Here is a 14,299-nt window from a genome sequence, read left to right as displayed (position 1 = left end):
CGTACGCTGAACGTTCTTCATCTAACTATGGCGCTTACTTTGGAAGACGGTCTATGTTATCGTAAGTGTTTGAATTATTATGATACTACCGCAAATTATTGGCTCGTAATTTCCTCAATGAAAATTTCAGTGAGGCTAATCTACCAGAAACTTCAAGTAGCATTGGCGGTGGCCGTCATTAGAAGTCGCCCGGAAAACGTTTCCACGGAAGAATACTTGGGCTCGTTGAAAATATTACTCTCAGAGAAACATACTTTATTCGAGGTAAATTCTGTCTTTTCAACAAATGCCAAAGGTTCCTATATTATAAGCATTTGGAAAAAGAGCAATTCCCTCCCGAGTGCATACTGCTTTGGGAACACCGAAATGGAATGTGCAGACTCGATTGAATACTTGGGCATTACCCTCAGTCACAACCTCTCCTGGGTGAAACAAATAGGGGGCTATGTGGACAAGCTAAAAAAACATTAGCATTTATTAGAAGAACATTAATATGGAGTTTAGCTTTGTAAGATTTAGAAACTTTGGTAATTGACGTAGGAGGGTAAGCATTGAGGATAGGCCTTCAAGATGTGGCTGTGGAGATGGTTTTTTATTTACTTATCGACTTAATTGGGCGAGATTGAGACATATAGTCCCTTCTTACACCTAAACGTTACATTACAGCCATTATATTGAAGACAATTACACACAACCCAGCCATAGATGGAGGAAAATCCACCTAGGCGAGAATCGAACCGCGACCTCTGGGTTGGTAGGCGGCAAAAAGAGAGGGTTGGAAAAATTAAATATATGGAAAGGAAAAAAAGCAATGGGGTTCTTCTACCTATGATAAAAAAAGAGAAATGGCTGTTGGGAGGAATTTGAAAACGGCAGAACATGTGGATGCGAATTTTGACGAGCCTTTTCTTAACATAGTTACTCAATGTTTCTGTCATGAATTCTATCCTCTTCGTGAAATCTTCTTTGCCTAACGCATTCCTCCCCTTATGTCCCTATTAATATGACCATTTTGGTCCAAAACACTTCAAAGATGTATAAACTTACACCTGTTCTACTTTTGCCCTCCTATTTGAACGTTTAACTTCGCCTTTGTCTTTCTGAAAAACTACATAACTTTTGTTTTGTTTAAATTTATCATCCCTTATTTATCACAACAAAAGCTTGGTCAACAGCAAACCTAACTGATTTTATGAATTCCCCATTAACCTTCATACCCATCTCCAGTTCTTCCCATGCCTCTTTAATCATTTCCTCTGCAAGTACATTGAACAGCATAGGTGATAATGGACGACTGGGTCTTACTTTTGCTAATACCGACCATCCGAACTCTCCATCTCCCACTCGCACCTGAGATGTGTAGAGGTTGTGGATTAATCTCATATCCCTCTAATTCATTCCTATTTTCTGCGATATATTCATTAATTTTTCCCAATTCACTCCATGAGATGCCTTATTAAAATCTACAAAACAAACTTACACGTCCTGATTGTAATCCATGTTCCTCTCATATAATGAATATATCACTAAATAGTCTATACTCAGCTCCTAATTAAGAGTCATACTACGCCTATAATACCAATATTCTTAGCCTGAGAACTGAACTGTATAGTGTTTAAATTAAAATTTTACCTGTTAATTAGAGATATATTTAACCAATTACTCATTATAGCCTTTCAAATGTAGCTTTATGTTAAAGCATTTTGGGACAATTTCATCACATGAACTGTATAGAAGAAAACATTGTGCTATGCAATTGCTCAGCATAATATAACTTAGTTGAATCTAAAAGTAAGGTGCAACAAGTCATATGGATTATATCGTATCAATATCCAAACCAGAGTCAGACTGACATTTGTATGGTCACTGTAAGACAATTTGGAACTGAGGGTCACAGTAAACCCTAAGATCACCAGGCTGTATTTCTATGAACCACTCTGAAAGAATTGCCTGTGAAATGTTATCATAAATATTTAAGCCATCAGCTCTTTTATTTTAGCATGAACATGTTCTTCCTGATGAAGCTAACTGTCAAATCGAAGATATTTCTCAGCAACAAGAAGAGCTTTTTAATAAACTATGGGCAGTAGTACCAGATAATACTAATTTAAATGCAACAGAAGAATTTACTCTGAGCAGCAAGGAAATGGAAATGGGTAAGATTAGTTTTGTAGATGCAATAACAAAGGCAAGACTTTAAAATCCTATATCTAATTGTTCTCTTAATTTCAATTCTAGCCACTTCTCAAGATATGTTTCTGAATGAATCTGTCAGCAAAAGTATTGAATTCAATGAGTCAGATGATGATGAAGAAGCGGATGCAAATGTGAGGTTTATTGAAGCAGTCATCCAGTTGAAGTCCATCATAAACTCACGCTCCACCATTTCTGCTAACAAGTTTAAAGATGTTTTGGAACTGTTCCTTTCTCCTGAGAAATTGGGCCAGAGTAAATCCATCATTGTGAGAGACAAGAAAATTTGGAGCAATGAATCCATATCCTGCTGTGCTCTTGGGTATGTCATGAGGTCATCAGAAACCAATAAGTTGCTCTGCCTCTCATTTGAGCGTGTTTTGGAATATCTGAGTCAGAGTGTTAATTCTTTAGACTGGGATGGAGATGATGAAAATTCACTCATAGCCCATGCTATCAAGACCATTAGACAACTGATAGACTTGGCTTCTGTTGGCAGTGATGGTTTGACATACTGCCTTTATGCCAGTCTGAAGTTTGTTACAAGTTTGGTGGATCAGTTAAAGGATGGGAAAGATATGAACCAGGTGAGCAATTCTCATTTATTTTTGAGTGTGGTCAATATTTACCATATATATTTTTGGAATCAATAATATATTCTCTTAACTGTTTCTGTGATGAAAGGTGATAGCTTTAGCTTTGAGTATAAAATTACTTATTCTGTGAAATCCATCACATTCATTTGCATGGGTGCCCCGCAATACACATGTAAATAAATGAAAATTAGTGATTAAATATGGTATTTGATTGAATTTCAAACCTATACTTACTGATTGCCAGTTAAGAAGGTTCCCAGCTGTGCATGCAAAGCAATTTTCCTTCAAAATGAATTTAAATAGGGTTTATGCCAACAAGATGATAATTGGATAACCCAACCACATGGTTATAGTAAGCAAATCTCAATTAATAAGCAAAATCAAGGGTTTTTTAAATTCAGGAAATTAGAAGCGTCGAGAGGGGAACATTTATTGGGAATTTCATGACCTTTTCAAGAATACTCTTTAAATTGGCCCAAAAAATTTCATTTCAATGAATTCACCCATCATGACAAAACCCATTGAGTATGTTCTTCCATTTCTATTTTTCTAAGCTGTTTCATGAGTATATTACTGATTTTATATGCCTGATCCAGTCAGCTTAGGTTTACATATTACTCACATTATAACCAAGGATATAGCCTGATACAGTACCTTGCTACCTAAATCAATTACATTGTCAACATGTAATCATCACTTTAAATGATCAGCCCACTGGGTTCAACTGCCTTTGCAGTAGACTTTCTGAGGTGCAAGTGTTTTATGGATTATGTTTCATTTTATTTATTTCTTGAAATTCACATTAGCATAATGCTATGAAGAATAATTTACAAAAGTTATTGTAGTTTCAGAACCTTCACTATTCTTTTTCTTTCATTCAGTTCATTGGTATTCTCTATTCTTCACTCTACCCCAAGTATAATTCTCAAAAGTTTAAAATTAATAATTCACAAACAATTTAAAAATTTATTTAATGAATCTTGTTTATAAGATTTAATGACTTGACAATACTAGGAATAAATAACAAACCTCTCATTTAAAAGAAATTTCTGAATCACATTAATAACTTTCAGCTCCGCCACAGATATCAATGATTTTTAGATCCATGAAATGCTTCCTCTTGATCTCTCGGCCTGATTTTAAATTGATTTACGTTTATTCCATTGTTAGGCAATTCATTTTCAACAATGGTAATAAACAACCATGTGACATTTTTTAAATGATTTGTATGATAGAATATGAATGGTTTTCCTTTGGTTTACTGATTGACACTTCTGACAAGTCTGTAGGAAGAGTGAAAGTTTTGCCTGTTTTCTATCCCAAATTTAGTACATAATTGCTGCAAGCAATTGTTTATTTAATCAGTTGCAACTTTGATTAAAAATTCAAAAGTATGGGCATTATGACCGATGAAATAACTAAAATAAAAACCTGCATGATACACCAGGTTATCCACAGTGCATACTCTCAAGAAAATAACTGATTAGTTGGTCTTCATTGCTGTTAAGGACTACTGATAGCTCTGAGGCATGAAGTATCACACGATACACCAACCATTAGTTACAATGGGTAAAATAATTTTTCTCAACATATACTTATTTTCAAAATGAGTAATCAGGCTCTAATACTCTGTGGGAAATGCTCCCAACAGTAATTTTATACAAGTCACACCCTGATGCTAACACAAATACAAGAAATTTCAGTGTGAAATTCGTTCTCCTAGTCTGGGATTCCAAGGTGAATATTTGGAATTATGGCCATATGCTTTACTCAATTAAGTTACCAAGGTGCCCACTAACACTACAAATTTTCAAGGTTTTAAATTAAAACATAGGGGTATATATCACTTTTAAAAGGGTTTTAAAGCCCTTAGAATTCATTCTAAAGGATGCCTTGGAAGCTGAACTGGCTAAAATACTCGCCTAGAAATCAAGGGATCCAGGTTCAATTACCCAACTAAGCAAATAATTTTTTCAATAACATTTTTCGCATTCAAAATCCTCATGGTATTTGAATAAATACATCCACCAAGAAATTGGCCAATTACAAAACTATTTGTAAAAATCAGAAAATATTGTCCTGTCACCACGCATTTCTGCCAAATATTTTTATCATTCAAATGGCTTTAGTTTTTCAGCACATATCTAGTTAATTCACGAATTGTGGGATATCTTGTCTGAGTATGATGTAATGCTTTAGTCACGATAACTATCCATGAAAATTTAAGTGATGTTCATTTTTAAATTCTGTTAGCAAAGTGACAATGAATGACAGTACTTGTAACTTACCCCACCCTGCATGCAATCTTTAATAGAAATTCCTGTCTGTGAAAATAATTTATTCATTTCCTTTTATGTAGGCCTCTATCTGGGAGAGAGACTGCACGCTGATCCTAGAACTCTGTAAGACAAGATACTTAAGTGATAAAATGATTTCTTACATCATTGAAACTATTCTTAAGATATCAGAAGATTTAAAAAATGGCCTTGAAAATGATAAAAGTACGTGTAATGGCTGTGGTTGTGGCCCTAGTTTTGAGCCACATTCCCTTGAAAATAGTTGGTATATGTTCTATGTGTTGAAAAAGCTTATGATTTTTAAGAAAGAAACAGCCCAGCAAAGTGTCTCTCCAATTCCCACAAGCATGAGTGAAGTACAGCATGGTGAAGTATGTAATATAAAAGATCTTTGGAGATTAAACTGGAAAGGAAATGATCCTCATGAAGGTACTGGAACCCCCCTGAGGAAATTCTATGCTGAGCAAGATTCATTTGAATCAGGCATTGTGGTTAAATGGAAGGACCAGTTGAACCATTACATCAAATTATTGTCCTTTCACTACCCCCTATTCAGTTATGAATTATACCAAAGTGAGAAATTGCTATAAAATGTACAGATATTATTATATTTTTAACCTTAATATTTGCCTTATATTAATTTTCATTTTCCAGTATTCATATTAGGTAAAGAAAATTAAACCCATAACCCCTCAATTTTCCCTATCATTTGTTACTGTTACTTAGTCCTTATGTCAGTAATATTTGGCAGGATGTTTGTGGAGAAGTAAATATTAAAATACTAGAATAAGATTTCTTTCACTACAACGGAAATATTTTCTCTGGTTTGTTTGTGTGTGCATACATGCACATTGGTTGTTATTTGGATAAAATATCGCTCACTCTGCCCATAACCTGCAACTGAACTTATATCTTCACATGAAACTAAGCTGATTCAGAAAAAAATTAACTATTTTTCTGGCAATATGTAAGGCTCCCTCTTATTGAGTCACAATGGGCCAGGAACCTGGCCAAATTAATCAATGGCCAGTTCATCATAAAATACACTAAAAATATCACTTATCCTTACATTGAATAAAAATATTCAGTGTTTGTTTATGTTCAATTTTATCATAAAAAGGAGAATAAATTCATCATCAGTATTTCAACACTAAGATTAGTTCACTGCAGCCCTAATAATAAAAAATAAATTATGGGCAGTTAAACTATCTAAACCACATTCTGAATTGATGCTAATACATAAAATTATGATTCACCCAGTGGAGAGCCAAGACTGGATAGTGTTGGCCAGTTTACATGCGACCGAAAAAGAGTGAGTATACTGTCGTTCGAATCAAAAAAGCACCAAGCTAGAATATACATGCTAAGAGTCTTGGGGAAAAATGGTTTTGATATGTTATGCAAGTACCTAGCATGACAAAACTACAGTGATAAATTTTTGCATGAAAGGTAATTACAACATTCATGAACTATTTTTTTGTCCAAAACATTTTTTAAAATTGAAATTTATTAGAAAAATCTTGATGCCACTTTTCATAATGGGTCATGTTGAGCAGGATATAAACTGGGATGATGTCAAATGGGAACTTATTTTACTCAATATCTTCCTTTCATGAAAAAGACTGGTGATCATTAGGCCCTTGCATAAAATTTTTATGGGTTAAATCTATAATTTCCAATACCTGACCACAAAAATTACTGCGCTATTATATTCAATACACATTTCCCTCAAATAGAACAAATGGCAAGTAGACCCTTATAATCAAAGGTACTTTAACTCATTAATACAAAAAAAGTCTTTGGCATCACACAACCAAACACAAATACAACTTGGACAGTGAATCATAAATTCAAATGTAAATATAAAAAAATATTAGTTTTAGACATTTAATAATCAATAAAAAAATCATTTTGCAAGAATAAGAACATTCACTAACGACAATATACAAAACTGCAATATATATATGCATATATAAATTTTTAGAGCCCAAAAAGCATCACTGCAAAATTTGTACAGAAAGTTTGCAGTCACTATTTGCTGATCATAGAAATACAATGCTTATACCATAAACATTATTCACATTAATTGATCACGCAAATAATAAGTACATAACTTATACAAAACCAGTCAAAAGACATCCTATCTAGTAAAAAAATGTTTTTCTAAGTTTACTTCAGAATGAGATCAGAATTTCTCACTTTCACCTTTTAAGAAACTTTCAGTCATTTTGTTGCAATTGCTCATGCAAACCAGTGCAATGATCTCTTTGAATTACTCATGCAAATATGTTGCATTGGTAAACAAATACACCTTAGGCTGGACAACTACAGAATATTGAACCATATTCCAATATTTCTTTAATTTTTTTACAAATATGAATTGCTATAGGCTGACACATCAGTCACCTTAGCCGCTATAGGTTTAACACCTCACAGGAACACTAACATCTGAGCATTATAATGGGGATGTAAATTAAATACAGAGTATTTTATTGTAAAACAGTTATTCACATACAATTCAACCTCACATTTTTCACTGGAACATAGTTAACAAGCTACATTTAACTGCACACTATAATTTCGCTTCAATTTCTCTCCTATTCCACCCATTCTCAGGATTAAAGACTTATCAATCAATGCTTAGTTGTTTCTCATACATATTAGCCAGATATCAAACACCCGATGAGCATGAAAAGTTAGGAATTGTAATTATTTCCTCCTTACAAAAAGGGTGGGGAGTGGGCTGAGCAAGAGAAAGTACTGTAAGTTGTAACTTAGTGAAAGATGTAATGTGACAGAAGCAAAGAAAAAGTTGTAGAAAGGTGATGGGGTTATTGCATTCACTCATTAACTCCAATAAATCATCGCTGCAGGTCCTTTAGGCTATTCCAACCCAATTTGAAACTGAAATATATGGAAGATTTGCTACAGCTGTAAGTACCCATGATTATAAAATATTATTCGTGCATATGCTCACAAAAACCTAATAGAATAATTCCGAGGTAAGGGGTATCATAAAACGGATAGTTAAAATGAAGAGAAGAACCATTTTGTGCAAAAAAGGGTGAGTCAACGCCTCTCCATTATGCAATGTACAAGAATATAGAAATAAAATAATAAATTATGTCTAAGGGAAAAAAATAAAGAAATAAAAGGCCACATGAACCTTGGTTGGTAAAAAGTAGTCTTTTTCCCTTTTTGAACCAATAAGACAATCATGCATATGGCTTTCATGACCAAGTATGAGATGAACTGGTACATGTAAAGATTTCAGCATCAATAGAGTACCATGAAGACTTACAATTGAAAGGGGGGATATATTAATTATTCATGTAAATTATCACAGGATAGAAAATAAATACCACCAAAGTTAAACATGAATGTTTCAAGATATCATTCTAATAAAATGATTTTTAAATTCCATTTCATCTACAAAATTGACAAGTTTAAATAACATTCTCAATTTCCATTCACACTGACATCATTACAACAAGCTATTAGGAGAACTACAAGGGATTTAAGATTTTGGAATAAAAATTAGACTCAATTATGGAATGTGATCTTTAGCATCAAAATTACAAAGTTGCCTTAATAATTCTTAAGCTAAATATAGACATATAAGATAGCTAATTGAATTTCTGTTAAGTAATAACAAAAAAATTCTCCAAATTATTTCTTTAACATCAACCATGTGACCGTACTCTAAAAGAGAAAAACTAGATTCTCCTTGAGCCTTAGTGACAAATTATATCACACAAACAGCATCAGAGAGATCACAAACAAACCAGGTACAGTAAAACTTCCTTACTTGCAACCACATGAATTTTATATGAAGTGATCCTTGGAATTAAAGAGAGTTCTGAAGACCATCATTAAATAGTACACATTATAGTTAAAAAGGGGTCAAACACTTGTTGAAGGCTAAATCTGTTCCAGGATGACCTAAAATTGACTGTTACAGTAACTGAATAATATTTATCAGTCAATTTTTATTTCTACATAAATTCAAACCAATACGTTAAATAGACCTACACAGTCAACATTTAAACATAAAAAATAAAACAAATGCCTGAAAAGGTATCGTAACTGGTTTCAATAATCTTCAATGTGGCCTTGAGAGAAAGGTTTTTAAGTATGTTCTTTATCTCATATATCTTTGTACCATGTATATTTTACTTATCTTTATTCATTCCCTATAAGAGTTCGCAAACAGCTCATATTAAGCAATCTGTAATTATACAAGCTTTCATTTTAATATTACCTCTCCTTTGCTAACAATCATCACAAAACGTGAATATTACATATTATGAAATTATTATTCATAGAGTATTCATTTTTCATGGCTATGAGTAAATAATTTGAAATATTTATCTTCATTCCATTAATTTAGGCCACCATACTAGGAATTCATAAACTTAACTTTCCCACAGAGTAAGAAGGGCAATAAAAACTGTAATAATTTCTTCCTTTTGTGATTTATAAACTGATGAAAATAAACTCAATCGATTCAATTGATGAACTTTTGTGACTTGCAAAAATTAATTAATCACTGGCTGCATTTTGTTAGGGAGAAATGTCTGTATTGAATGAAGTTAATGCCATGCCATTAAAAATTGTTAATCAAGGATTAACTGCAACAGGCCATTTGAAACTACAAGCAATCAACAGTCAAAGTGATGAGAATCAAGATACTTTGGTAATATATCTGAGTTGAAAGCTATATTTCCCTGAGCAAAAGGCAGGCTCTCTATCGCTGTGAGTAGAAGTGTTTTTTAATTGTACCATACAGACTGTGGATGCTATATAAAATGACACATTGAGCCTTCCAACCCTTTGTTTCTTTACGTCACTGCTCAGCATGGGGAAGCATTCATTTCTGCAGATTTTTGTGCTTCTTGACCATACAAAAAGGGACCACAAGGGTAGGAAATGGTTAAGTGACCCTCACACCCAGGAGATGAAATATAAGAAGCTGGCCAAAAGAGTTGGGGGATAATATACTAGTGTAACATCAGCAGGTGGATATGTTATCCAGAGACATCTTTTTAGGCTACTGTCTAAGTCTATGTCTCTGTTTATGCCTGTCATCTAACCCCACAAAATGCAAGATGATTTCTGTTCCTTGAAAGGTCACCTATCATCCTACGCTCACTGAGAAGAAGGGAGTGACACCATGCATCTGCAGTGGGAGCTAAGTGAACCGGACTGGCAGGGCAATGGCACTTAGAATTCAAGAACACAAGGACGAAGTAAACAATGGTAATGGAGACCATCAGTCATCATGGAACACACAATAGCTGAAATAATATACACAATATGATTTTAAAATATGGATGCTTTGGAAAGGAAATAATTCTATTTCCCATTGGTAATACATGATTTAATTAATGTAACCAAATAATCAAAGAATTACATCCAAGTTGATTTTTCTTTGCCTCACAAATGGGAATGAAAATGAATGAAGCATTGAAAACCTACACTCACGCCAATGGCAAAGAGTTAAAATTAAAACATAATGATAGCTTTAAAGCAAACCATGACAATAACAACTGATAAAGCCAATGTTCAGATTTAGAGAAGACCAATCGATTATAAAATATTAAATGGCATTTGGAAGAAAAATAAGATGACTAAGTGAAATATCAATCTATTAACACCTTAAAACTAATGCTGCGATGAGAGTATGGAACCAAAACATTCTCCATACATAGCTGCATTTTTAATCCACCTTAGCATAACTGTGATTACTGATATGTTGGGTCAACAAAGTTTTAGCCGAACAGGTTCATGAGACATTAACATCATTTTACTGTAAAAAACTAAATGATTATAAAGACTTCTGATTTTTTTATAAACACTTGCATATTTATTTGGAAACATGACTTTTAACGGTAATGGTTTTCAGTCCCTTTCACTCCAAAATAATGAAGTTTTACTCTGCTAATAAGTCAATAATAGAAAAGAAATACTTGATAATCAGGTATATGCCATAAAAAATGCTGGTAAAGACATATTAGAGATTCTTCTCATATCACAAATATAGATGGAAAAAATAATAGAAAATTTAGACAATTATTAAGTTTCATCTTAATTTAATCACTGAGACTTCTATCTTATTTCATCCAAACAGGCATCCCCCTAATCTTATGTAATGAATCTGCTCCATAAACAATACTCATACAAAGTGATTGTGATGTGAGATTTGCTGAAATACCTTCACAATGACATGCACTACATTATTGAAGGGGAAAAAATAACATAATACACAGTTATTAACAAAATTATTAAGAGTGCCATCATTACTAAAAGAGTAAATAACTAGAGTAAGTTCCATTCTCACATACAGTGTATGCTGATAATCTTCCCTAATAGCGCGAGTTTTACTAGACATCTAAACATGATATAAATGGTGGTAGCACCCAACGCTACATGCTGCCTAAGAAACATCATCTTGATGGATATCAAGAAAAAATAATTGGTTAATTTTGTCTCAGTGCTGGCTCTCTCTCTGTGATGAGATAGAAAGGAAAACAAATATTTCCGCAGTATCAGGGACTATTGTAGCATTTTCAACGCAGGAGCATTAACACACATACTTCTACCCGAGAATGCAGAATTCTTCAATACACATACTTCCTTGGTACTCAACTGTGGATGGGTGATCAGGTTTTTAGGCTGACACAGGGCCAAAACCTAACAATATTCAGCCATGTTCCACAAGCATTATTAGTTTCAGTCTACAGCGATTATAATTTTTATTCCAATAATTTATGGTGCAAAATTTAATTTTATGTTATATTGCTGGATGTATACGACCCATTGAAATTTTTTTCACCTAAACTAATAGGTAGCCATGAAAGAAAATATTGTTGAATAACTTTAAAAGCATAATTGAAAATTCATACGGTCACACAGACATGTTTTTAACAGAATAATTGCACATGAGGAGAAAGTCACTGTGTACTGCTTGTGCACAGCCATTTCTATGAAAACCACAAAACAAAATCATGAATTCTTATGACAATCAATGTAAATAGTGTTCCCTTTAAATCTTCCCTTTAGCCTGAGTTTTTCCTATTCAATAATGTGAAGAAATACCTTTGTGGGAAGTTATTCATCATCATTTGTGAACTGAACATGTTTCAATTTGAAATGGCTATCACTGATGCAATACAGGACTCAAATCAATGAAAATCGTACTACAAATACATTACACATTGGCCTAACAATATGACAAAAAAAAGAATTTTTGCACATTCAACTATGGAAATTAAAATTTTGTGAACAACACTATTGAATATCCCTCAAAGTTATGTAGGGCAAATTAGCATTAGCCTAGAACCACACACCACAAGGAATACCTGAATGTTTAAAAGTTTTTCTCAGATTTTTTTCAAACCACCTTCTCACTAACCAAAACTACAACACATAAATGCATGGCAAGTATTTACTGCCTCAAAAATTTTCAATAAAAAGATCAAATTCAAAGAATGAAATAACTTTTCAACTGCATGGAGATTCAATACACTTCCCCCTCCTTAAACTGTCTTAATATTTTTAACATATGCATATAATTAACATCAAAACTTCCAAGGACTTTTATAAAAACCTTAAAAATTATTTAGGGTTTTTATAAAATTATTATTCTACAAAAATGAAGCCATGCCTGAAAACATCAAATAGGTACCAATGTATCCCCTTTGGAGACAGGATTTCCATCCTCAATGAATTCATTAGGTAAATATAAGCCACCTGCTCTCAGGAATTGTTTCCAGAAATCTGAGTAGGCTTATTGAGTGAATCCCTTATCAAAGTCATCATGGAGTTTATTATCTCATTATTCCCAATTTTTTCAATGTACTTCTTTCTGGAAAAAAGTGCATTGTTTTGAGTGAAACCAATGAGAAAATTCCAATATCCAATGAAATTTTGGACAGCAATCTTTCCTTACTGTATATGCTTTCATATAAGACTGCCCCTGAAATGTATCCACTCTTCAGTCACAGAGAATTTAGGTTATTTCAGTGACTGATAGAAATTTCCTAATACCAAAATGAATTCAGACATGACTTATAAAACAATATCACAGAAATATATCTATCAAATATGAGACAATTTATCAGGGTACATTGAACTAATAATGTAAGCATTAAGTACTTGTACAATTATGCTTCAATTGTACCCTATTAATCAACCAAATGATAGGAATGTATCAATTCAAAGTGATCAACCATAGTTTAGAAAAATGCAGTAAACCCCCACTAATCTGCACCCAGTTAATCCAGACAGAATCCAGTCATGTACCGTGGGGCCACAAGATGGCTGCACTATAAGATGCTTTACTGAAAAATGTTTTTCTAGCACCTTCCGCTGGACTTTTATAAAAACCTTAAAAATTATTTAGGGTTTTTATAAAATTATTATTAATAGTTGTGAATGATAATCATACTTGAATAATTCATCATTTGTCCTGAAGTATTGTAAATTATGCATTGACAGTGTTATAAGAAGCAAACAATTCTCTTGAATTTGATGGTTTAAGGCTCTACTTGGTGAAAATTCATGATCACTGAATAAATAAACTTTGATTTTTTTCATACAAAAAATTTTCTTCATTTGTTCAGTGAAATAATCCCCCTGTTCATTTAAATAACACATGATGCATATTCATGACACTGGCTTATGACAGATGACTATTTCTTTAAATGGTCTTTTGTAACTTACAAAGCAATTGCCTAATTATTTTTGAATTCTTCTGGCAACAGAATTAGAATAAAAAAGGAGTGGTGCATAAAGAAAACACATAACTTTGAACAATGTAGAAGAGGTGAATATTATTGATAAGTTGGAAGATGAAGAGAAAATCACTGCAAATAGTGTTTGGTTATGACGGTTTATGAGGAGATATAATTTTTGTGCTAGTCATGTTGCGTTTTGATAGGAGAGACACAGGGAAATTGTGTTTACCATAATCTGTGTCCATCCAAAACCTGCAATAATGGGTGGAATACCAAATAATAACAAATGAGTATCTGGTTAAGTCACGAGTACTGATAGTGATGGAATTGAACCCCTTATAATAAAATTGCATGCACTGGAAAGCCTAGCTAGAAAACAGTCAAACATTATGAAGTTCATCCTGGACAATGAATCAGTGAGGAAAGGGTGTCTATACTTCCGTGTGATAATGCAAATGGTTGCCATTCGTTGAAG

General features: G+C 33.2%; 1 protein-coding gene across 1 annotated transcript; it reads left to right on the top strand.

Annotated features, from left to right (window-relative positions):
- Positions 1-33: 33 nt before the first annotated feature.
- Positions 34-5,809, top strand: LOC139701051 (uncharacterized). Its single transcript, XM_071599626.1, has 5 exons — positions 34-61; positions 131-264; positions 2,025-2,156; positions 2,239-2,780; positions 5,149-5,809. The coding sequence occupies exons 3-5, from the start codon at positions 2,147-2,149 to the stop codon at positions 5,674-5,676; spliced, it is 1,080 nt and encodes a 359-aa protein (XP_071455727.1). The 5' UTR covers positions 34-61; positions 131-264; positions 2,025-2,146; the 3' UTR covers positions 5,677-5,809.
- Positions 5,810-14,299: the final 8,490 nt, after the last annotated feature.

The sequence above is a fragment of the Hetaerina americana genome, unplaced genomic scaffold (genome assembly GCF_022747635.1).
Source record: "Hetaerina americana unplaced genomic scaffold, ioHetAmer1.1.p SCAF_11, whole genome shotgun sequence".
NCBI lineage: Eukaryota > Metazoa > Arthropoda > Insecta > Odonata > Calopterygidae > Hetaerina > Hetaerina americana.
The sequence above is the reverse complement of the archived record's forward strand: the minus strand, read 5'-3'. Positions and strand labels throughout refer to the sequence as shown.